At 44.0% G+C, this 26,365-nt stretch overlaps 1 protein-coding gene across 1 annotated transcript in view; it reads right to left on the reverse strand.

Annotated features, from left to right (window-relative positions):
* ncln (nicalin) overlaps positions 1-26,365 on the reverse strand; it is a 55,332-nt gene that overhangs the window by 19,421 nt on the left and 9,546 nt on the right. Inside the window, exons 2-7 of the mRNA XM_048560062.2 lie at positions 15,428-15,618; positions 14,139-14,283; positions 10,464-10,558; positions 9,108-9,188; positions 6,567-6,670; positions 5,679-5,767 (exon numbers count right to left, since the gene is read on the reverse strand). Coding sequence (XP_048416019.1) covers positions 5,679-5,767; positions 6,567-6,670; positions 9,108-9,188; positions 10,464-10,558; positions 14,139-14,283; positions 15,428-15,618 — 705 coding nt within the window. The remainder of the gene's footprint in view (positions 1-5,678; positions 5,768-6,566; positions 6,671-9,107; positions 9,189-10,463; positions 10,559-14,138; positions 14,284-15,427; positions 15,619-26,365) is intronic.

Consider the following 26,365-nt stretch of genomic DNA (forward strand, 5'->3'; position numbering starts at 1 on the left):
TGCTGTTCCTGCAACCTTCGGGTGGCATCATTGTGGCACTGCAGGAGGCCCATGATGGACATGTCATCAAGAGAATGGGAGGGGGAGTGGAAATGGTTTGCGACTGGGAGGTGCAGTTGTTTGTTGCGAACTGAGCGGAGGTGTTCTGCAAAGCGGTCCCCAAGCCTCCGCTTGGTTTCCCCAATGTAGAGGAAGCCGCACCGGGTACAGTGGATGCAGTATACCACATTGGCAGATGTGCAGGTGAACCTCTGCTTAATGTGGAATGTCATCTTGGGGCCTGGGATGGGGGTGAGGGAGGAGGTGTGGGGACAAGTGTAGCATTTCCTGCGGTTGCAGGGGAAGGTGCCGGGTGTGGTGGGGTTGGAGGGCAGTGTGGAGCGAACAAGGGAGTCACGGAGAGAGTGGTCTCTCCGGAAAGCAGACAGGGGAGGGGATGGAAAAATGTCTTGGGTGGTGGGGTCGGATTGTAAATGGCGGAAGTGTCGGAGGATAATGCGTTGTATCCGGAGGTTGGTAGGGTGGTGTGTGAGAACGAGGGGGATCCTCTTGGGGCGGTTGTGGCGGGGGCGGGGTGTGAGGGATGTGTCGCGGGAAATGCGGGAGACGCGGTCAAGGGCGTTCTCGATCACCGTGGGGGGAAAGTTGCGGTCCTTAAAGAACTTGGACATCTGGGATGTGCGGGAGTGGAATGTCTTATCGTGGGAGCAGATGCGGCGGAGGCGGAGGAATTGGGAATAGGGGATGGAATTTTTGCAGGAGGGTGGGTGGGAGGAGGTGTATTCTAGGTAGCTGTGGGAGTCGGTGGGCTTGAAATGGACATCAGTTACAAGCTGGTTGCCTGAGATGGAGACTGAGAGGTCCAGGAAGGTGAGGGATGTGCTGGAGATGGCCCAGGTGAACTGAAGGTTGGGGTGGAAGGTGTTGGTGAAGTGGATGAACTGTTCGAGCTCCTCTGGGGAGCAAGAGGCGGCGCCAATACAGTCATCAATGTACCGGAGGAAGAGGTGGGGTTTGGGGCCTGTGTAGGTGCGGAAGAGGGACTGTTCCACGTAACGTACAAAGAGGCAGGCATAGCTGGGGCCCATGCGGGTGCCCATGGCCACCCCCTTAGTCTGTAGGAAGTGGGAGGAGTCAAAAGAGAAGTTGTTGAGTGTGAGGACGAGTTCAGCTAGGCGGATGAGAGTGTCGGTGGAGGGGGCCTGGTCGGGCCTGCGGGACAGGAAGAAGCGGAGGGCCTTGAGGCCATCTCCATGCGGAATGCAGGTGTACAGGGACTGGACGTCCATGGTGAATATGAGGTGTTGGGGGCCAGGGAATTGGAAGTCCTGGAGGAGGTGGAGGGCGTGGGTGGTGTCACGGACATAGGTGGGGAGTTCCTGGACCAAAGGGGAGAAAATGGAGTCCAGATAGGTGGAGATGAGTTCGGTGGGGCAGGAGCAGGCTGAGACGATGGGTCGACCAGGGCAGGCAGGTTTGTGGATTTTGGGAAGGAGATAGAAACGGGCCGTGCGGGGTTGGGGAACAATGAGGTTGGAGGCTGTGGGTGGGAGGTCCCCTGAGGTGATGAGGTCACGAATGGTGTTGGAGATGATGGTTTGGTGCTCGGGTGTGGGGTCATGATCGAGGAGGCGGTAGGAGGTGGTGTCGGAGAGTTGGCGTCTGGCCTCGGCGATGTAGAGGTCAGTGCGCCATACTACCACTGCGCCACCCTTGTCTGCGGGTTTGATGGTGAGGTTGGGGTTGGAGCGGAGGGCTGCCCGTTCTGCGGGGGAGAGGTTGGAGTGGGTGAGAGGGGTGGAGAGGTTGAGGCGGTTGATGTCTCGACGGCAGTTGGAGATGAAGAGGTCGAGGGAGGGTAGGAGGCCTGGGGGTGGTGTCCAGGAGGAGGACTTGTATTGGAAGCGGGTGAAGGGGTCAGTGGAAGGAGGGTTGGGTTCCCGGTTGAAGAAGTAGGCATGCAGGCGAAGACGGCGGAAAAACTGCTCTATGTCCGACCGTGACTGGTATTCGTTGATGTGTGGTTGTCGGGGGACAAAGGTGAGCCCCTTGCTCAGGACTGACCGTTCGTCCTCAGTCAGTGGGAGGTCTGGGGGGATGGTGAAGATGCGGCAGGGCTCAGTGTGGCTGTCTTCTGTGGGGTTGCAGGCTGTGGAGGTTGTGGGTGGAGCGATGAGGTCGTCGGCCGTGGGCGGGGTTCTGCCGGCCGTGGGCGGGGTTCCGTCGGCGTCGACCGTGGGCGGGGTTCCGTCGGCGGTGGGAGGATCGGGGTGGGCGGCAGCAGCTGAGGTGAGGGTGGTGTGTGGGCTGTAGTACCTGGACGTGGAGGTGGTGACTGCAGCAGCGGTTCCGGAAGTTCTGTGGCCGGCGGAGGCGGATGTGACGTCATCGGTGGGGTCTCCGGCCGTGTCCTCATGGTCAATGGCGGCGGGTGCATGGTGGGGGAGGGGCAGGGACAGAGTCGGGATTTGGGAGGCGCAGGAATCCTCTTGTGGGTGGCAGGGGCCAGTGAGTTGGTTGTACTTACGATTTTTGGTGTCCAGTAAAGCTGAGTGGAACTGGGTGTTCAGTCTGTGGATCCTGCGGAGGATAAAAAACAGCAGGGGTCCTTTGCAGGTCTGGGAGAGGGAGGCTCTGAGCTGGGGCAGGCTGGATTGCAGTGCCTGGAGGTGCCGGCGCATGGCTGCAAGTGTCTGTTTCAGAACTCGCAGGGAGAACCGCTTCTGAAGGGTCTGAATGTTCTGGGTGTAGAGGTGGTCACGGTTGGGGCCAAATTGGGAAGGCTGAAATGTGGACTGTAGTCCCTTGGGGATGATCTGGTTCCGTAGGCAGGTGCTGAGAAAGGTGATGTGCTGTGGTACCTGGTTTGCTTCAGGACATGGTCGAGCAGTTTCAAGGCCGAAGAGATTACAAGAGAGTTGCAATGGGAGAGAGATTCCCTGAGGTTGGTCCGGAGGGAGGAGGGTAACTTCTTCAGGTTAGGCATCCCTGGAAGAGGCTTAGCAGTGAGGTTGAAATGGTATCAGAGATAATGGGAACTGCAGATGCTGGAGATTCCAAGATAATAAAATGTGAGGCTGGATGAACACAGCCGGCCAAGCAGCATCTCAGGAGCACAAAAGCTGACGTTTCGGGCCTAGACCCTTCATCAGAGAGGGGGATGGGGGAAGGGAACTGGAATAAATAGGGAGAGAGGGGGAGGCGGACCGAAGATGGAGAGTAAAGAAGATAGGTGGAGAGGGTGTAGGTGGGGAGGTAGGGAGGGGATAGGTCAGTCCAGGGAAGACGGACAGGTCAAGGAGGTGGGATGAGGTTAGTAGGTAGCTGGGGGTGCGGCTTGGGGTGGGAGGAAGGGATGGGTGAGAGGAAGAACCGGTTAGGGAGGCAGAGACAGGTTGGACTGGTTTTGGGATGCAGTGGGTGGGGGGGGGGGGGAAGAGCTGGGCTGGTTGTGTGGTGCAGTGGGGGGAGGGGATGAACTGGGCTGGTTTAGGGATGCAGTAGGGGAAGGGGAGATTTTGAAACTGGTGAAGTCCGCATTGATACCATATGGCTGCAGGGTTACAAGGGGGAATATGAGTTGCTGTTCCTGCAACCTTCGGGTGGCATCATTGTGGCACTGCAGGAGGCCCATGATGGACATGTCATCAAGAGAATGGGAGGGGGAGTGGAAATGGTTTGCGACTGGGAGGTGCAGTTGTTTGTTGCGAACTGAGCGGAGGTGTTCTGCAAAGCGGTCCCCAAGCCTCCGCTTGGTTTCCCCAATGTAGAGGAAGCCGCACCGGGTACAGTGGATGCAGTATACCACATTGGCAGATGTGCAGGTGAACCTCTGCTTAATGTGGAATGTCATCTTGGGGCCTGGGATGGGGGTGAGGGAGGAGGTGTGGGGACAAGTGTAGCATTTCCTGCGGTTGCAGGGGAAGGTGCCGGGTGTGGTGGGGTTGGAGGGCAGTGTGGAGCGAACAAGGGAGTCACGGAGAGAGTGGTCTCTCCGGAAAGCAGACAGGGGAGGGGATGGAAAAATGTCTTGGGTGGTGGGGTCGGATTGTAAATGGCGGAAGTGTCGGAGGATAATGCGTTGTATCCGGAGGTTGGTAGGGTGGTGTGTGAGAACGAGGGGGATCCTCTTGGGGTGGTTGTGGCAGGGGCGGGGTGTGAGGGATGTGTCGCGGGAAATGCGGGAGACGCGGTCAAGGGCGTTCTCGATCACCGTGGGGGGAAAGTTGCGGTCCTTAAAGCCGTTTACAATCCGACCCCACCACCCAAGACATTTTTCCATCCCCTCCCCTGTCTGCTTTCCGGAGAGACCACTCTCTCCGTGACTCCCTTGTTCGCTCCACACTGCCCTCCAACCCCACCACACCCGGCACCTTCCCCTGCAACCGCAGGAAATGCTACACTTGTCCCCACACCTCCTCCCTCACCCCCATCCCAGGCCCCAAGATGACATTCCACATTAAGCAGAGGTTCACCTGCACATCTGCCAATGTGGTATACTGCATCCACTGTACCCGGTGCGGCTTCCTCTACATTGGGGAAACCAAGCGGAGGCTTGGGGACCGCTTTGCAGAACACCTCCGCTCAGTTCGCAACAAACAACTGCACCTCCCAGTCGCAAACCATTTCCACTCCCCCTCCCATTCTCTTGATGACATGTCCATCATGGGCCTCCTGCACTGCCACAATGATGCCACCCGAAGGTTGCAGGAACAGCAACTCATATTCCGCCTGGGAACCCTGCAGCCATATGGTATCAATGTGGACTTCACCAGTTTCAAAATCTCCCCTTCCCCTACTGCATCCCTAAACCAGCCCAGTTCATCCCCTCCCCCCACTGCACCACACAACCAGCCCAGCTCTTCCCCCCCACCCACTGCATCCCAAAACCAGTCCAACCTGTCTCTGCCTCCCTAACCGGTTCTTCCTCTCACCCATCCCTTCCTCCCACCCCAAGCCGCACCCCCAGCTACCTACTAACCTCATCCCACCTCCTTGACCTGTCCGTCTTCCCTGGACTGACCTATCCCCTCCCTACCTCCCCACCTACACTCTCTCCACCTATCTTCTTTACTCTCCATCTTCGGTCCGCCTCCCCCTCTCTCCCTATTTATTCCAGTTCCCTCCCCCCATCCCCCTCTCTGATGAAGGGTCTAGGCCCGAAACGTAAGCTTTTGTGCTCCTGAGATGCTGCTTGGCCTGCTGTCTTCATCCAGCCTCACATTTTATTATCTTGGAATCTCCAGCATCTGCAGTTCCCATTATCTCTATTACTGAATATCTATTTCTGTTTACAATAGTAGGCGTGCTTAGCATACCTAAGTGCTAACGTATTAGTGGCAAATAGCTTTTGCAATTTACCAGATTTAAACATGTGTGGTTCAAGCAGTGAACGACTTTAAGTAGTGAGCAATGTCCTTTGCAAATTTTTCTTCCACGTGCAGCCTTCTCATATGAATAGGGAATTTGCAATATTTTTCCTGTAGCCAATGTAGAACTATCTTAAAAGGGAGCTGTGTACACGCAACCACTGTTCATTGTGTGGATGTGCTGATACTGTTTACAAACAGCTTTAGTGGTAGAGGAATATAGGTAACTACATTATTCACAATGATTCACAACACTGTAGGGTAGGTGATTTCTCGCTCACAATGCAGAGATACAATCATTTATCTTACCTGTGTGATCCAGGTTATCTTCCAACCACCGTTTTGTGCCCTGGTAATTAAATTTGCCTCCTCCGGACACAAAGAACAAGATGTTATATCTAAAAAGTTATTGAAGAATCAAATAGTACCTTTTTCTTTTGTTGGTAAAATACTATCAACATAAAATTGTTTAGAATCAAGAGCTTGATTGAGCAACCCACAAACTGACTGAGGACTATTAACATTCTTCGTACTTTTAGAAAAAGAATCTCAACATTTGCACAACTGTTTAGAGCTTCGGCAGCAGTCTTCATTTAGTTTTAGTAATTGGCTGATGTTCCATGTCTCTCCAATAGCAAGAATCCCAGCTGATAACTCCTCAACCAGAGGTCAGTACAGCTGAGGCCAACAATATTGTCATATTATTGCTCTGGATGAAGCCAGCACAGAAAGAAGTCATGCCTACAGATCTCATGTGGTACTGCTGAGTCCTACAATGTGCTGTGTATTTATGAATCTGATCTGGTTCGGTGGGTGAGAAAAATCATTAAGATATGGATTACTCCAGGTTGGTCAACAAGCAAAGTGTTCTATGGCCGTATGTACATACATGGTCCCTTGGGCCTGCACCTGCACACAAAATAAATAAGATCAATTGGAGGGATTGGGCAAGTGAGAAAAACAGTGGCAAACTCGCCGAGTATGTGCTCATTATTTGTAATTGAACTTGTTCATTTAGCACAGACTAAATTATAATTGCAGGGTGCTCAGTGCAGCTTCTGTTGAACATCTCCAAAAAAATTAATTATATTTTTTATAAAAAAATCATTTGTAGATTTATATATATGACTAACAGCAGAAATAAAAGTCAAAATTAATTTCAGCAATATTTCATAATCAAGTGTTACAAGCACTCACCCAGCATGCGTCCTCTTGTAGGTATAAAGCTTGGAAAATAGTCGAGCCAATTCTAGTAAAGCTGCGACACCACTACCATTTGAATCAGCACCATAAGCCAGCCACTGTCCAGGGTGGAGGAAGAGAATAGATTAGGTTAAAAAAAAAGAAGAATAGGTTACACTCATTGTTATGTATCATAATGACGTAAAAAGGTAAAAGGTCAAAAGAACTGATTGGCAACTAACCACATTGCTGTGGGGCTGAAATCACACACAGATCACTTTAGATAAGGATAACAGATTTCCTTCCTAAAAAGGACACTTTGATGGGTCTATGACAATTGGTGATAGCTCGATGGTCACCATTGAGACTACCTTTCAATTCAACTGATTTTTATTGTTAAAATCTAAAACTTATTAATTGACCGAATTGAAATTCCACCAACTTCTGCTTTGGGTTAAGGAACAATGTACTTGAAACAGGCCAGCATTTATTGCTGATCCCTCACTGCCCTCGAACGAGTGGCTTATTCAGCATTTCAGAGGGCCCTTAGGAGTCAGTTACTCAAGTTGCCGTGAATCTGGAGTTATATGTTGGCCAGACCAGCTAAGAATGACAGACTCCCCCACTCCTCTGCTGTTCTGGCAGAATTTGAACCCACCTGCAAAACATCAGTACATCCATGAACATACTCTGAATTACCAGTCCACCAGAGCACCGTTTCTCCAAATATAATGCATAGAGTCTACCTAAATAAAATCGAGTCAGTAATGTTGAAACATCCAAATCTGCTGAAATTCAACACCTTATTTCTATAGGTAACACAGCGTGAAGCTGAATGAACATAGCAAGCGAAGCAGCATCAGAGGAGCAGGGAAGTTTGATATTTCAGGTCAGGACCCTTAGGGTTTTTCTGAAGAAGGGTCCCAACCCGAAGTGTCAAACTTCCCTGCTCCTCTGATGCTGCTTGGCCTGCTGTGTTCATCCAGCTTTACAGAGTGTTATCTCAGATTCTTCAACTCAGCAGTTCCTACTATCTCTGTAACAACCTTATTTCAATATATTACTTGCTGAGCACAGTTAATTTTATAACAATCCAAAACTAAATTGAAGATAACAAAGTGTGGAGCTGGATGAACACAGCAGGTCAAGCAGCATCTCAGGAGAACAAAAGCTGATGTTTCGGGCCTAGACCCTTCATCAGAGAGGGGGATGGGGAGAGGGAACTCGAATAAATAAGATAGAGGGGGAGGGAGACCGAAGATGGAGAGAAAAGAAGATAGGTAGAGAGGAGAGTATAGGTGAGGAGATAGGGAGGGGATAGGTCAGTCTAGGGAAGACGGACAGGTCAAGGAGGCGGGATGAGGTGATAGGTAGGAAATGGAGGTGCGGCTTGAGGTGGGAGGAAGGGATGGGTCAGAAGAAGAACAGGTTAGGGAAGCGGAGACAGGCTGGGCTGGTTGAATGATGCAGTGGGGGGAGGGGAAGAACTGGGCTGGTTTTGGGATGCAGTGGGGGAAGGGGAGATTTTGAAGCTTGTGAAGTCCACATTGATACCATTGGGCTGCAGGGTTCCCAAGCAGAATATGAGTTGCTGTTCTTGCAAAACTAAATTGAACAGTTTTCCTGGTTTCAGTAGATTTATTACCATCTTATTAGCATCACTTATCCTGTACATTGCAAATGTGATCATCTCCAATCCATGTGAACAATTCTACCAGGGCCTTGTAGTTGGCGAGCGTAGGAGAATATGCTCTGAATTGTTGATTGCTACAGCATTTGGAGTTCACTAGACAAATCAGCTCACTTTTATCTGACTCACATTTGGACATGGCTGAGCGTATATAATGCAGCTTAAACCAAGAAGTCCGCTTTTCTCATTAGCAGTCAATTAAGAAACAAACTAAGTACTTGTACACAGACCTACTGAGAACTGTGTTTAAAATAACTTGAGGCAAGGCATAGGACTTGCTCCTCGCTTATATAGATTTATGGTTGGATTAAGAGGTATCATGTAAATTTATAACTTGATCACATGCTTCATGTAAAACATCCTTTCCTGCTTGGATAGAGCATAACAGTTGACTTTTAGCAAATTGCTTGAATGACAAGGATTGTACGTACATGACTGGGCTAAATGCTAAGAGGTGATATGAGAACAGCAGGACATATCATATCCAAAACTGAACCTTTTTCTTTAAATTTCCATACTAATATTTCTCAGCAGTAGGTCCTCCACTGCACCCCACCACCACCACCACCACCACTATTTCAGGATTCGTGATTTCAACTTTAGTCCTCTTAAGCCCTGCCTTAAATCATTTTCAGAGCATGTGGTTTGACTCTTTGCTGCAGCAAATAGTTCCTTCATCCACCAGGCAGGTGTTTGATGCTCTGATGTCTCGATATGTTGGTTATTGTTTAACAGTATGCAGTATAAACTTTGGGACCATCATTATATTTCAACAAAATGCTCATGATAATAAAAAAAGCACTACAAAACAGGTTAAAACCACTAACAATTCTGAATATTGCATGATTAGCCAGGGTTGTACTCACAGGAGCAACTGCAAAGGAGTCATAGTGTGCTACAATTACAATGGTAGGAAGATCCTCTCCACCCAGGCCAGTCAACCTGCCCTAAAGGAATAACAAAATAACAACGTATGAAGACACAAACCACACAGTGCCAACAGCAAAATTCCTTTAATTAGCTGAACTGAAAAGCATAAAGAGTTTATAAACATGTATCTTTACAAAATGTACACTTCTAAAACGTTAACTGAAGGGACTGTTTCTCTTGTGCACAGGAAAGATCAAGAGCCAAAAGACAGACTACCTTACTACCTCACTACCTTATTTTACATTATATGATGTTAAATTATCTCCAAAAGCACCTTGGGTGAAGAGCAAAAGCCCACAGTCCAGGACAGAGCTGAGGTGTAAACCAACAGGAATTATAATTCAAATGCCAATCAAATGAAAAGTAACACACTCTCTTAAATCCTTCAAGCTGTGCTCTTTGGCCTTCCAACTCTTATAATACAAACCCCCACTTCTTTTGCTTCATCACTTACTTTTTCCTCAAGACTTATCCGTCCCACTCCCCCTCTCTCTCTTTTAAGGGTCTACACTCCATATCTATCTTTCAAAGCATATTTTCAGTCCTCTCCCCAACTACTTTATTAATTATTTACTAATTCTACTCATCCATTGCACCACCTCTAGATTTTCCATATCTTGAAGTCACTATGTTTAATGCTAACTATCTCTGCAAGAGAAAGAAAATCCTAAAGGAATTCTCTCAATGCTGGATGCAATTTTCAAAAGTTTCAGTTAGATTCTCCAAGAAACATCTCAACTCATGGGCCATTATAACCCTTTTCTGCAGAATGCAACATCTCCTTGTCATGATAATCCAATATCTGGAGAGAGATGCATTGCATATACTTAATTTTTCTGGATAGAAATTGATAGATCTTTGTTCAACAACATCAAGAAATCTGAAGCAAAAGGTAAGTAAAATAAAGTTGTGGTACCAATCAGATTTACTAATCAGCTGTGACCTGACTGAAAAGGCAAAACAGTCTTCATTGGAGTTAATGGCCTACACCAGTTCCTATTTCGAAGAGAAACAGTGCCCAAATGCTGAATAAGGGTGATCAGCTTAGAATACCAGTTGAAGTCTGAAACAGAGGGAAGCTTACAACATCAATTTTTCTTCAGAAAATGCTAAGTCAAAACTTGAAACTGTGCACTAAATTTCAAAACTTTCTTAAGTCTATTTTATAAACAACATTCAGGTCTGCAAAATGTCCAAGAGTCACACTACGCTGAGTCTGTGCGATCTTCATTTGTTACACCACTTCGAGCTAGTTAATCATCATTACAAAGAGATGACTGGTGTCAACCTACCTCAAGGCTGGTTATTGACCAATCACTAATGGGTTTGCTTTGGGTCCCACTTGTAACCATCTGGAAGCCATTGGCTGTGGCTGTGTGCAAGAGAACTGGGAAGAGGAGAAACAAATATATTTCATTCAAGACAGAGGTGACAGACACTATGTCCAGTCTTGCTAACAAGGCCTTTTAGTATCAATGCTCTACAGGGAAAACTACAAAAGTTTCAGTACTTTGAGCTGCTCCCACCATCACCAGACTATAAAAATGGCCGAGATGTCAGACTTCTTGAACGGGGTGCTTTTCCCACAGTTTTCAGCGGGCAGGTTATGAAATGTCATGAACATGTTAGATACTTCACTGACATACTAGTAGAAACATGAAGAACTAACTATGTAACTATTAAAATGCAAAGCGTTTCTAACTATTCAAGAGACTCATGGAATTTTAGAGACAGAATATATTAAATATTTCAAGCAAAAAATCTATCAAGAATAGTAGTTGGTAGTTGTTCCGAGGAGCACTTTTGCATTTTGAAAAATCTTTAATCAAGTCTGAAATGACTAACCTGGAGTCTAAGCAATAACAGAACAACACCAGTGTGTTGCATTTAAATCATGTAGACAAGAAATGCCCATTCTCAATTCTTGCTCTCTGAGATTTACATTGCTTTCAAGTTACAGAGATATAAGAATTCATCTTGTGATAATCAGTTCAGATAGGGAGAAAATAGTGTTGTACTCCCAAATGCTATTCGAGGAGTCCTGTGGCATTTGTGTGGACATTAGGTAAAGATTGCTTGGCAATGAAGTTCCTCAAGTCAAATGATACGAGGGGACAAACTCAAGAAGGATTCAAAGCTTTTAGGAGACAAGGCAATAAGGATAGCCTAATTTTGAAGCTGGATCAAAGCAGCGAGAATTTATTGCCTTTCCTCTTACATTTCATTTAATGTTATTCTGCAGAGGATGTTAGTACAGAGAATGAAACTCTTCACAATTTCATGAAACCAGCTTTAGTACCAAACACTTCCAAGTAAAATGCAACAAATTCAGAAATAGTACAAGGCTTTCCACATTCTGTTCCAAAAATACATTTCTGGCCTAGCCTCAAAAGCATATGCTGTACGTGATGAGTGTGACGGTTTGTAATTTAATAGAGTGGCCATCCTGTGATATGAAACAGATGGTTAACTGTTACTCTTTAAAAAATTTTGCTGTCGACCCATGCCCATCAAGTACTGGACTGATTTGCTCAATTCATTTCAGATGAAAGCCTATAACACCAGCAGACAGAAGGCATTTTTCTCACACCAGTGTGGACTGGATTTGAATCTAACTTTTAGATGTGAATAGTTAATGCCTATCCTGCTCAACTGTCTAACTCAACATTTTGTATCCGCCATGACTGAAGGTCATTTGGGCAAAGAACCAGATGCCGCTTAACAGCACAGTGTCAAGAGATGGAGGAAGCAAACTAGACAGAATATTAGCTGCAATTTTGTAATAGCATTGGTAATTTATTGAGAAATTAAATAATCAAATCCAAAGGCCGTCTGTGGCAGACACTTCCTCATGGCACTTAATATTGGTCTCAGATGCTTCACATTGAGTTTGACCATAACTACACCATGCTTACATTTGGTGAAAAGCTCTCTTCATAGTTTATCATCCTAACCACTACCTCAAACAGTTCCTACAGGGATCATAATATTCTGCACGCTAATACCAGCACCAACCTGCCCCTCAGCACTTCTAAGATTTCTTCAAGAGGTAACAATTACAAGTTCTATGCTCAGTATGCACCTTTTCATTCAGGTGCCTTATAGTAGTCAGAACATCAGTATCACATGCTGTTTGGAATCATGCTTTATTTCCAGTGGACCAATATTCTGGAATTTACTACCTAATACCATTGTGGGAGCAGCATCATCAATGCAAAGACTGCAGTAATTAAGAAGTCCCACCATTATTTTAGTGCAAGTAGGGTTAGACAATATCTGTGTAACCCTGCCAGTATTACTCACACGCTAAAAACAAATAAAAAGATAAGACAAGACTTTTGTTGAATCAGCTTGGAGGAGTTGCAGCATTTGGGAAAAGTCCATTGCTCACAAACTGGTTCATTCACTCCCCATAATATAGATTTGAGTGTTACAGATTGTAACTTGTGCATATATGGGTTGGGTAGTGACATGACAACCATCAGGTCATATTTCTTATTTCATTCTGTATTTATTTTTAGAGCAGTCTTTGTTGTTTCAGCTGTGGTTTACATTTCCTGTTATGATAATGTGGATTTCACTGCCTTCATTGTTCAGACCTTTGATTACAGGAGTTGGGATGTCATGTTGAGGTTGTACAGCATGTTGGTGAGTCCTCTTCTGGAGTACTGTGTGCAGGTCTAGTTGTCTTGCCATAGGCAGGATATTATTAAATTGGAGAGGGTTCAGAAAGGATTTAAGATTATTGCCAGGGAGAGTGTGAGTTTAAAACAAAATAGGCTGGGTCTCTTTTTTCCACTGGTGCGTCGGAGATTGAGGAGTGACCTTAGAGGTTTATAAAATCATGAGGGGCATATATAAGGTGACTAACAAAGTTCTTTTCCCCAGGGTGGGGGGAGTTCGACACTACAGGCATAAGGTGAGAGAAGGAAGATTTAAACAGGACATGAGGAACAGCATTTTGTTTGAAAAACAGTGATTTGTGTGTGGAATGAACTGCCAGAGGGAGTGGTAGATGCAGGTCCAGTTACAACATTTAAAAGACATTTGGGTTAGGACATGATTAGGAAAGATTTGGAGGGATATCAGCCAAATGCAGGGACTAATTTAGTTAGGAACATGGTCAGCGTGGACAATTTGGACTGAAGGGTCCATTTCCACACTATGACTGACTCAAATCATTACTGCTATTAGGTGAGACTTTACAAAAGGAAAGAGCCCACAATAACATCGAGGGACTTATGGGTCTCAAGCCTACAACCAGAGTGTTAATGCAAGTCTGTCTGTCCCTGCAAGGGGCTCCAATTCAATTTTTTAAAGTCAATTCAAAAAAATTAATAAACCTCTGGAGCAGGTGAGACTTTAACCTGGACTTCTAGCTTAGAGGCAGTGCCACTATGGCTTGTACTAAGTGAATTCACTGGTTGGAAATTAAGGAAGGCAGGACTGAGACAAAGCTCATTGCCAACAATTATATAGTCAAAGGTGATTAATAGGACTCAGGTGGGCCTCTTTCCCCCCCCAATGTGATATAAAATTTGAAAGCAGTCCTTTTGTGGGTTGGTGGTCACATCCCTACCCCTGAAGAAAGAGGTCTGGATTCAAGTCCCACTTGCTCCAAAGAGGTGTTGTAACACCACTGAACAGGTTGAATCGGAAAATAGGTCAAATAAAAAAAAATGAGGCTCTCTTGAGGAGCAATGGTAGTATCCTTACCCCTGGGACCAAGAGGCCCAGGTTCAAGTCCCATCTGCTCCAGAGGTGCGTAATAACACCTCCGAACAGGTTGATTAGAAAAATAGATTAGACATAAAACTTGAACAATTAAGAGGGTTTGAATACAGGAAACACCTGGATTCATAAAAACCTTAGATTGGCTGACTGAGGCAAATAATAATTCTATACCAATAGCTGAAACTCTGGTTGCCACATTTTATTCAAAACCAATTCATAATGGTTCAACCCACCTTCTGCAGCTGAGGCCGTGCCTTGAGAGACAGAAGCTGAATTTGTTTGTTCATGTATTGACAGGAGCTCTTCATCCTCCAAAGCAAAGTACACTGGCACAATTGTCTCAGTTGCCAACAGCTCTGGCTCGATCTCCATAAATTGCTGCAAGTTTGACAAAATAAATACAGTAAGATACCCACTGTTGTCAACCCTTACCCTCCAATTTTCTTGAAAACTAATACGAGAATGTACAGACGCTACTTAATACAAAGTTGGAACAGGAATTACTGTTTTCTATCATTCCACAACGAAGGGTCAAATGCAGCATTAGGTTGCTGTCCTAACAGAGGTCAGCTTACACAGCACACATCAGGGACTTTCCTCGTCCACGTGGCTTGTTACCACATCATACTCTAGCTTTACTGGCTAAACCGGAGTAGGACCTCAAAACGTCAAAATGTTTCAAACAAATGATACAGAATTAGATCTGCTAGAAGACATTTAATACTCGCAAAGTGCAAATTTTTCCACCAATTTCAAAATATTTGTGGGCAAACTGTGGAACGTATAGATTGCAATTTGGTTTCATTTTGCACCTTCAGAAATAACAAAGTAACTGATTTAATTTTAATAAAACATGTTGTAAATTTTAAATTCAAATGTGAGGAATGTCAGTGTTTGGGAATTGCATATGTTCCATTACAAGCACTCAGTGTTAGAATCTACATAGCCAGACATGTTCAATTGGGAGTGTTATTTGATGCCAATTAAAAATTTATTCCTACTGCCAGAGGAACCTACCACAGTTTCAACTTTAGAAGGATAGACATGACATTTTTTTTTCCAATACCACTCTAACTTCTCTAGCTGAAATGGCAAATTTGTGCCAAATCAGGGGAGTTGTGTGCTTTGGGCTCATACACACTATGGATAGAACTGAAACAATCTAAACTCCTTTTAAGTAGGACAATGGCAGCCAATAGATAGAAGGCTCTCATTCAATTGTTTTGATCATTTTTGAATTTATTTCATGAGATGCTGTTTGGAGATGGTCTGTGGATGCACATTTCTCCAAAACTCATTTGTCAGTGAATACATTGTGGGACTGGTCACCAATTGGGCACTAAATGATCCTCTTACATCTCTTTGCGCTTTGCTTTTATTTGCCACAAGGCCATCTTATTTCATCAACAAAAATACACTGACATCACTCCCAGTTACCATTTACCCTTTGAATGATTGCGCCTTCACGATAGCTTTCTTCAGTGTTTGTGCAATTGTGTGAAATACAAGAATGCCCTTTTACCTGAATGACATCCTGAGGCATTGTCGACATGTTTTGGGGCAGAATTATCACAATTGCCCCTGCACTCTGTCGTATGGCTTCCTGAAATTTTTCAAAGGAAAACTCTGCTAGCCTCATTATTATACACCGGCGACTCAGCACATCTGCTTCGATTGTTCGAGCTTCTGTGTTCAGCATAGCATTTCTTGTACCTGTTAACAGACAGAAGTTGTTTTGGTAGCTGCCAAACAGGTCAGCAGGTTCCTAGACTGCACTATTATTACAGCGACCACAACGAAATTGTGGCAGAAGTCAGAACCTGTAGGTTACGAGGTCGATTGACTATAATTCCTAAATCAACAAAAAAAAATGTACCTTTCTTCAAAAAGAAAAATTCTCTAGGGAAGGAGGTTAATCTTGATTGATTTTGTTATCTCTCCAGACTTGGAGGTGTTCCCCACACATTGTTTTGAACCATATTAACTGTCATCAACATATTGAGATAAGACTATTTCAGAGAAACTTCAATTCTTCAACATTAGAAGATTGAACTTATCTGATCTTTAAAATTTTGGTACATATTGCCAACAATTCATTCTGGCAATCATGTTGAAAAGATGACTATTTGTTCAAGGCGCAAGGGGGCTGTAGCTTTCTATATGGTCACTCAAGTTAAAAATTAACAGGCTGGAATTTCTGAAGAGTGGCAGAGGCAAATCACCACTCCTCTCATGCTTTTTTTAAAAACCAAGACCAAGAACTATATTTTTGACAAAAGATTCTAATCGCAATTCCTTCAAAAATGCGGAGGATATCTTAATACCAACAGTGAGCCTTTAGTGCAGGGCAAACCATGTTCCCCTTTCACAGTAGCTGTGGTCATATTCTGTGATTTAAACATCCAGCAGCACTGCCATTGTGATAGCTCCCACAAAAAGTTGAGTTCATAAAGCAAGGATGGGAAAGAGTGTAGGAAAGTGAACGACTTCAATAGACTTTAGGGTAGGTTGGGGTGGACAGGGATTTGAGTCCCAGGGGTGTTTGTGTTGGGTCCAGTGGCACTGGAGCAGAGGTTGGGTACTTGGGGGTGAGGGGGAAATAGTGGAGAGGCCATGGGCACGTGTAGTTTGGGGTGGTGGGAATAAGTTGGCAGTTTAGGTTAATGGGCACCTAGGAGTTAGGCTAGGTTTTCAATCTAACTTTTCCACAGTAACTTATCCATAGCCGGACCCTCCAATTTCACTGCTTTAATCAGATACTTTTGAAGTTCGCAAGGACTGGGTCAGATTCAAGTTCCTGGGAAATTCCCTCAAAATCTGCTACGTTGGAGATTCCAGTGTACCAATGTACAATTTGCAGTTACATTGCAAAACTGACAATCATTGGCAAGAAAGGAAGGTTAAATGAGAGAAAAAAAGTAGCGTGGTGGTGTTTACTGATGTCTCAATTTGAGGGCACTCTTCCGAAAAAAGATGCCGTAGACCAAACAGACTGCTATCCCTTTCCTGAGCTCTCAGCCCTTGCTTGCTGAGCAGGAAGAGATGAGGGCTTGGACAAAGGGTAGTGGACAATGCAAGCGCGACAACCAAACATAAAAACAACTGCACAGATCTGCTGAGATTTTCCAGCAATTTCTGTTTTTGCAAGCTCAACGATAATAGCAGCTGAAGCAACCACATATAGTAACAAGTGATGCAGCTGCTGAATGGACACATGCAACTGGTGCTATTAGCTATTAGGAGTTTTACTGGAATGGCAATGACATTGCCAGTGCACCCCATTCAATTTAAACAGCAAAAAATTGTGAAATAAATAGTGCTCACTGTCAAGATGCATCACAATGCAGTTGTAGATGAATTTCTGAGGATGTTATTTGCTGCAATGCAATTGACAATCCATTAGTTGGCAAAGCAATTAGCCAACCAAGAACTATCTTGGCGCCTATACATACCATCTCTGATGTATGACTGACCCAACAACAACATACTACCAAATCCATGTATTACTTCAAAGCATTAAAACACACAGTATTGTTTAGCATTATTTTCTAGTAAACAGTTATATACCAATGGCTGTGACAAACCTGAAAACCACACTTCTACTCTCTTGGCCTTTGGACATCTCTTCCACACTTGGCACCCTCCTTTCTGGTTTGAGAAGATTCCAGAACTTTACCACCTACTTATCCTTGGCAACTTGCCTTATATTGATTGATTTTATTGTCACGTATACTGAAACAGTGTAAAGATTTGTTTACGAGCTCTACAGGTAGATCACAGCAAGCAAAAGATGTACAGACCAAAAAGGCAGAGCGCTCAGGCTTCTGTATCTTCTGCCCGACGCAAGTGGTTGTAGGAGAGCACTACTGGAATGCAAAGGATCTTTGATGATGTCACCCACTTTTCTGCAGCAGACAGCTGTGAGAGAGTCCATGGAAGGAAGGCTGGCTTCTGTGATGGTCTGGGTTACGCACACCTTTATTTCTTTGGTAGTGTCTTACAGTCCTGGGTAGAGCAGTTGCCATACCAGGCTGCTATGCGCCCAGACAGTACACTTTCAATGATACATCTGTCAAAGTTGGTGAGGGACTTTATTGGCATGCCAGATTTCCTGCGCTGCCTGAAGAAGAGGCGTTGTTGTGCCTTCTTGACCGTCACACCTATGTGGTAAGTCCAGGACAGGTTGTCAGTTATTGCCACTATGAGGAACTTGATGGTCTTCAGTCTCTCAGCTTCAGTTTCATTTATGTAGATGGGGGCATGGTCTCCTCCTTGTTTACGGGGGAAAAGAACACACCCTCATCTAGAGTGAATGTGACGGTCAAGAAGACAACAACACCTCTTCTTCGTCAGGCAGCTCAGGAAATTTGGCACATCCATAAAGTCCCTCATCAACTTCTACAGTGCACCATACTCTCCCTATTTATTCCAGAACCCTCACCCCATCCCCCTCTCTGATGAAGAGTCTAGGCCCGAAACGTCAGCTTTTGTGCTCCTGAGATGCTGCTGGGCCTGCTGTGTTCATCCAGCCTCACATTTTATTATCTTGGATTCTCCAGCATCTGCAGTTCCCATTATCACTGTCCAGGTGCATAATGACCTGGTATGCCCAGGACCGTAAGAAAGTACCAAAGGTGGTATGCACAGCCCAGGCCATACAGAAGCCAACTTTCCTTCCACGGCCTCTTAACACGGCTTGCTGCCATGGAAAGGTGGCCAAAAAAAGACCCATTGCACTCTTCATATTATTAAATTGGTGAGGGTTCAGAAGAGATTTGCCATGATATTGCTGGAACTGGAGGGTTTGAGTTGTAAGGAGTGGCTGAATAGAAATTAAATGTAGAAATTAGAATAGAAATGTAGAAGCAGGCCATTTGGCCCATCAGGTCCACACCAACTGTCCAAAGAGCATCTCACCCAGATCACCCCATCCCTGCAACTCAGCATTTCTCATGGCTAATCTACCTATCCTGCATACCCCTAGGCACTACAGGGCAATTTAGCATGGCTAATCCACTAACCTGGACATCTCTGGATTGAGGGGGGAGACCGGAGCACCCAGATAAAAACCACAGACACATGGAGAATGTGCAAACTCCATACAGATATAAGGGTAGAAGGAAACCTGGATCCCTGACTCCGTGAGGCAGATTGCTAACTACTGAGCCACTGTGCTACCCTGGAGTGTAGGAGATTGAGGGACAACTTTATAAAAGTTTGTAAGGTCATGACAGGCACAGATGAGATGAACAGCAAAAAGATCTTTTCCACACGGTGGGGGAGTTCAAAACTAAGGGACATATTTTTAAGGTGAGAGGAGATAGATTTGAAAGGGACCAGAGGGGCAACTTTTTCACATGGAGGGCAGTGCTAGTATGGAATGAGTTGCCAAAGCAAATGATGGAGGCTGGTACACTTACAAAATTTAAGAGACATTTGGGCAGGTACACAAATAGGAAAGGTTTAGAGGACTGCAGGCAAGTGGGATGAGCTTAGTCTGGAAAACTTGATTGGCATGAACAAGTTGGTCCGAAGGATCGGTTTCCATCCTGAGTAACTCTACGACTCTGACAATGAAATCCATTTATTGGCCACTGTGATCACTCACTAACTTATAGTATGTATTTATGGTTTACAGATGACAAGGTAAGAAAGCAGAGCAAGTACTGCAAATGTGATCAGAAAGTTGAAGCAAGACACAGAGTTAATTGAATGGGCAATGTTAAGGCATGTGAATTCAACTTGTACAAGTGCATGGCTATTCATTTTGGAGTGAAAAAAGAAAAATCAGATTGTTTACTAAATGGTGAGAAACTGGAAACTGTAGAGGAGCAAGTGGATTTGGGAATCAACTACAAAGATTACTAAAAACAAGTGCACAAGAAGAATAATAGAATGTTGTAACCTTTTTCCTTAAGGCAAATGAAAGGAAGCTATGCCTCAATTGTACAGAGTTTTGTTCTGACATCACCTTCATTCAAGCCTGGGAAGGAGATTTCAGCATTGAAAGGAGTGCAATGCAAATTCACTTGAATGATACCGGGGCTTAGGGGTCTCAAGTAGAATAAGAGGCAACACAAACTTGCCTAGTATTGTCTGGAGTTCACTCTATCCTTTTAAGACCTTCTCAAAATGTACTGCTTCTCTTGACTAAGCTTTCACTCAACTATCTTTGTAGCTCACACAGCCTGGTATCAACTGTGTCTGATAACACTCCTGTGAAGCATCTTGGGATATTTTACTACACCAAAGGCATTACAAATATTTAACTTCTTGTTCGAGGATTGAGCATTTGTCAACATGTTGAAATGGATTTGATAAGAGCATACTAGGTGAAACTACTTCCTCTGATGTGGGAATATCAAGCAGTGAGAGTACAATCTTTAAATTTGTTGAGCCACTCGGAAGCCAATTAAAAAGTAGGTTTTACACCTAAAAGGAGTTAGAAATCTCAAACTTTCCTCCAAATGGCTGTAGGATACTGGCAACAAAGATTGAGATTTTTGTTAAATAAGATTTAAAGGATGCGGAACAAAGGCAGGCAAACTGAACTGAGGTACAATAATTGAGGATTATGGGGAAATGGTAAGAAAATAGAGTTGAATATTATAAGATCAGCTATGATCTCATTGAGAGAGAGAGCAGACTTGATGGGCGGAATGGGTATTTCTGCTCTACATTGAGCCTACTTTGTAGTTCAATTAAGGCAAAGGCCTATTCATGTTTCCTAGATTCCTTAATGGTTTAATAGCTATTTTAGTTTTGTCACAGAAGCTTGCTTCCTTACCATTCAATTTTCCTGGCTGGTTACAATTCCAAGGGCAGCGAGCAGCCTTTTGTTTCCCTGTCAGAATGTGCATTTTTCACACAAGTGTGAACAGAGTGTAGACCAACTATTTGAAGGTTGACATCAACTGACACAGTAAAGACTGGGCTGAACCATAGATGTTCATGTAGTATTTGGGGCTTTTATCCATTAAACTGCAGAATTGAAACTTGCTGCCTTAGAAGAGAATTTAAGTTTGCAAACAATGAAAATTAAGAGGAATTAGAATAGAATACACAGGATCTGTTGTACAAAAAGGGCATTGAAAAGGGGGAAGCGTGACAAAGATAATTATCACCAGTTAAAAACAAAAGATATTGTTTTAATCAGATTGTATATTGTCAACTCTTTCAGAGCTAAAGATGCAAAATATGATCTGTGCATTCAACCCCTGACACGACTTCTCTCCACCCCATGACGACATTTTTTTAAAAACAGGCAACAGGGTAAATACATATATGTTGCTTTCTCAGCTAAACACTTGAGATTCTACATCAATGAAGTATTTAAACTGACAACCTCTTAACAAGCACCGCCTTGGAGCCAAAGCCAACATGTCCCAGGGCAGAACCCCCTCAGCACTGCACTGAAGTCAATTTAGATTATGCCTAAATGTAAAACTTTTTGACTCAGAGATATAAGTCCACCATCACTGAAAAAAGCACTGACATCTTGAAAAAAAATGTTAATTCCTCAACTCCAACGTATAATCCAAGTTAACAAGACAACAATAAGCACCTCAGGGGAGTGTCCATTCTCGGACAAAACATACATCAGTCTTACAGTAAAGTTTAGCAAAGCTCTCCACTTTTAAATGGAAATCAAATTCCTGGAAGACAAGCAAACTCATCAGTTCTTGCACAACCAAAGCAACAGCAACAAAACAATTTACAAGTTTTGAATGCATAATGGAGTTCATAGAATCCCTACAGTGTGGAAACAGGCCCTTTGACCCAACAAGTCCACACTGAATGTCAGAACATCCCACACAGACCCATCCTTGTGTAACCCACCTAATCAACACATCCCTGAACACTATGGGTAATTTAACATGGCCAATACACCTATCCTGCACATCTTTGGACTGAGGGGGTAAACTGGAGCACCCAGAGGAAACCCATGCAGACACAAGGAGAACATCATTCAATGATATAAGTTGCAAAATAAAAAGTGCATTTCCAGAAGAAAGTGTTGTCCTATTGGTAACCCCTCACTCTTCTCTCCTGCTCAGTCTTTATTGCTTACCCTAAATTGACCTTGGCTTTCTAGCACATTCTTCTATATAAACATCAGTTTTGTACTTTCATCTTTCATACTATACTTCCATCAAGGCTCTTACACAATCTCTTACTCTAACTTTGTTGGTATTTTCGAGATACAAAAGAATAAAACTCCATATTTCTTCTCAATGTAAAGTCCATAGTCTTTTCAGACTCATTCATTCAAACTTGTCTGTATTAATTCAACCTTAGCAATTTTCTGCAGATTCAGCCCTGGCCTTTTAACAGTTTCCTGATCTAAAGACAATAGACCAGAACAGGGTAGGCTTGTTATAATCCTTGCAATAATTTCAGAATGTGCCAATTTGCATTATTTCACAACTATAAAAATATATAGCCCACAATGGAAAGGAAAGCAATCTTACAGAATTTGTTAGGTGTTGAGTTGTATCTGTCTTTCTCGCCTACAGTGATAATGTAACCCAGAATTGCAGTAACTGGTGGATTAATGGAAAATGAGTTAAGCAGCTCATGCGAAATAATCTCAGTCAGACCCCAGGGATTACATTCCCAGGATCAATAATGTTTGTAACATCTATATTGCCAATATATTTATTCAATTCTGAACAGTTACAAAAAAAGCTTTACAAAGTTTACAACGCAGTGCAAAACTATCATTGGCCTATTCAAAACATCAATACAGAAGGAAGCAACATACTTGACAGCATGTACCTTAATACAATGCAACATGCTAATTGAACAATATCTTTCCAACTGCTTCCATTAACTTCACCATTGACAGACCTGTCGCAATTCTGGAACAAAAACAGAAGTTGCTGGAAAAGCTCAGCAGATCTGGCAACATCTGTGAAGGACAAAACAGAGTTAATGTTTTGGGTCTGGTGATCCTTCTTCAGAACCTCTGATGCAATTCTATTGGTTTACAGTTAGATCTGCCATCTCGAGATCCATGCCAACTTTTCTGTTCCCAGTTTGTAATGTTTTTGTGAAACTGTATTTAAGGCATTACCTCTGGACACTGTTAATGCTAATATTGGTGTCTACTACTTTTAACATGCACTATAATTTCAACAGGATATTATAAAGAGAAAGTTTATGATAAGACTTCAATGAGTCCCACCCCACACTTCAAATAACAATCAAAGTTCAAGATTTGCTCCAGTAGCTTAAAATTTAGTTGTAATCCCAAAGAGTATTCTTTGAAAATCACTTTAAAAGGAGTTTGGCAACAATTCTGAGATAGGTGTTGGGTCGGACTAGTAGTTCTTATTACTGTGATCATTAAACACGTTGTGGTTGTACAGGGCATTGGTTAAGCCACATTTAGAATTCTGCATTCAATTCTGGTCTCCCTGATTTGGGAAAGATGTTGCTCAACTTGAAAGGGGGCAGAAAAGATTTGCAAGGGTTTTGCCAGGGTTGGAAAGTTTAAGCTATAGGGAGAGGCTGAATAGGCTTTTTACCCTGGCGTGTCAGAGGTTGAGGCTTGTAGTAGCGTATAAAACCATGAGGGGCATGGATAGGGTGGATGACCAAAGTCTTTTTCCCCAGAGTGAGGGAGTCCAAAACTACAGGGCAAAGTTTTAAGGTGAGAGGGGAAAGATTTAAAAGGGATCCGAGGGGCAACTTTTTCCACACAGAGGGGGTGCATGTATGGAAGAAGCTGCCAGAGGAAGTAGTGCAGGCGGGTACAATTACAAAATTTAAAAGGCATCTGGATGGGTATATGAGCAGGAAGGGTTGAGGGAAATGGGCTAAGTGCTGGCAAATGGGACTAGATCAGTTTAGGATCTGGTTGGCATGGAGATGTTGGACTGAAGGGTCTGTTTCCATGCTCTGTAAGTCTACGACATTAGCTTGCAAGAATGGTAATAATGCGATCCGTGTGTTAAAAGCTTGACTCCAGGGTTTGAACAAATAATGTAGGTGGACACTCCAATCCAATAGGGCATGGTATACTTTTGGGAATGCTGTCTTCTGAACAAACTTAAGTGCCATGAGCTCCCAACTTCCCATTCCTGTGTTTGGAAAATTTCCAATGGCACTATCTGAAGTGCAACAAGGCCATGCTCCCTCCATTCTGGCTCATATCTATCACTGAACCAATATTACCTGAAACAGAACAACGTATACTACCTCAATTATGTTCGCTTCTTTTACCCACATGTCCACACTTAAAAGCAATTCATTGTACATTAAGTAGTGTGGGATAAGAGAGGCACTATAGAAATTGAACCTCCGTTTTTCATGAATTCAATCCTATTTCTCGGAGAGCCTATCAAATGGTGCCAGACATTTTCAACAGGCAGAGAAAGAGAATTATGGCACCTATAATTACAATTAAAAAGTAAATGGGATGATGGATCATTTCACTAGACTGACACAGAAGACTGGATCAACAAATTGAAGAGAATTTGACTAATGTCCTGTCTGCAATACAGAATTTGGAGTGCTTGTTGCTGGAGCTATAATGGACAGACTTTAGAATGGACAAACATGGAAACTTTTGGTAGTGCAGAAGATTGACAATCAATGTTTGAGACATCCAACCCTAGCTTGGAAAGCTACTGAACAAACATCATGTCAAAGAAAAAAAGACATGCAAGAAGGGTCCATAAACAAAAAAATGCTGCTGCTTCACTGATGTTCCTTAAAAGGACAGAACATATCGATGCTATATAGATAACTGAATGCCATCTGAAACGATAAAGTGAACATGTCAAGTTGTACAAACAGGGACCCACCCTCTCAAAACAACCAGGGATGAACAATAGATGTACCCTTACCAGGGGCACTGACAACCTGAAAACTTGCATTTATCTTCCAAGTTGGGATCAAGCCCGTGTAAGTCAGGATTGCTAAATCTGTTTCGCAGATATAGGTGGACAGGGCAAGAGTTCAATCTGTCAAGACATTGACTTAAAATAGCAGGTACAATATAAATGATGCCAAAAGCAGCTGTCTAACTTCACTGGCACTGGTAGAATCTAGTGGAAGTCTGAAAAGGTGAGCTTTTGATCATAACGTCATTATACATGGTAAGGAAATGCTGCAAATTAAACTGTTCAAATTCCACCTGAACATTCTACAGGGGAGATAGAGTTTGTATGAAGAAACAGTGGAAAACATACAGGGGTGTCAAGTTGAATAGCAAGTAACTCAAGGTTTTATTCTGCAGTTTTAAGACACTATTCGAACCGTCTGTTGCTATTAACCTTACAATTGCACACATACCATTGATTTACAAATCTTTTGATTCTTGGGAGGAACCTTATAGGGGTCTGTAGCGACATGGGTTATGGCTGGATCTGCAGGTGAATCAAATACAAAAAGTCCAATAAGGCCTGTCTTGACATTGGGATTAGCACGATCCATCTTTGACGCTTCTGACACGTGGTGTGGTGAATTTCTCACCAGGCAGCAGCAAGTTGGCATGGGGGATTACTGCTCTTTAAAAACGTTGCTGATTGCACGTTGTTTCATTAATATTCAGCTCTCTATCTCAAATTTGCAGAAAATTAGTTAGATGTCAAAAAAAATCTTGACATAGGAATCAGAGGTCCGCCTGGCAACTTCAGTTCAGCACTTGTTCCTAAGGGCCTTCATGCTGTTCAGGACCAAATAGCATTTTAGGGCACAATTCATGGGCACCAGCTGCACTCAAGCCTGGTCAACAGACTTTGGCACTTGGCATTTGCCAACAACTCCTAATATCTCTCCAATACACTCACAGGACGTTCATGAAGCCAGACCTACACTGCAGGGGGCACTAGCAACCGGCAGCGAAGGTTGCAACAGGGACTCTATGAGCACACAGAGAGGCACCCACTTCACTGATTCAACCAGACTGCACCTCAGGGCTGCTCACTTGCCTGCTCGGTGCTTGGTCAATTAGCACGTGCTTGCATACTCAGTATCTGGCTGTGCCATGTTGTGCTATCGTGTTGATGCTTCAGCCAGAGCAAAAGGCCCTCAGTATTGCTGTACTGCTGTGTTCCTTAGTGCTGGCACACCAGGATGTCACTCTAACAACTACAGTAGGTGCCATCAAGGGTGAGGGTTTGTGGTGGTGAAGGGGTGCTCAGAGCATATCACTCTGACCTCCAAAGAGAACTATAGAGGAACATATGGGCATTATTAAAGGTGGGGGCAGGAAGGACAGTTGTCGGCCAAGTTCAATGTGGTGGGTCTCCACATTGGAAATAGGAGGTGGGGAGGAGGATGGAAAGGAGATGTCAGGGCTAGGTGGAAGGGAAGACAGGAAAAGACACGGGAGATACCTGACAACTAGATGGAGGCTGGTACTGATGAAGTCCACCATAAACTGTGTTCTCTGCCATCAACTGCTGTGCTCTCGATGGGAAGTGCTGTTAAAAACGTATTGGATAATGCC

Source organism: Stegostoma tigrinum, chromosome 30 (assembly GCF_030684315.1).
Source record: "Stegostoma tigrinum isolate sSteTig4 chromosome 30, sSteTig4.hap1, whole genome shotgun sequence".
Classification (NCBI taxonomy): Eukaryota; Metazoa; Chordata; class Chondrichthyes; order Orectolobiformes; family Stegostomatidae; genus Stegostoma; species Stegostoma tigrinum.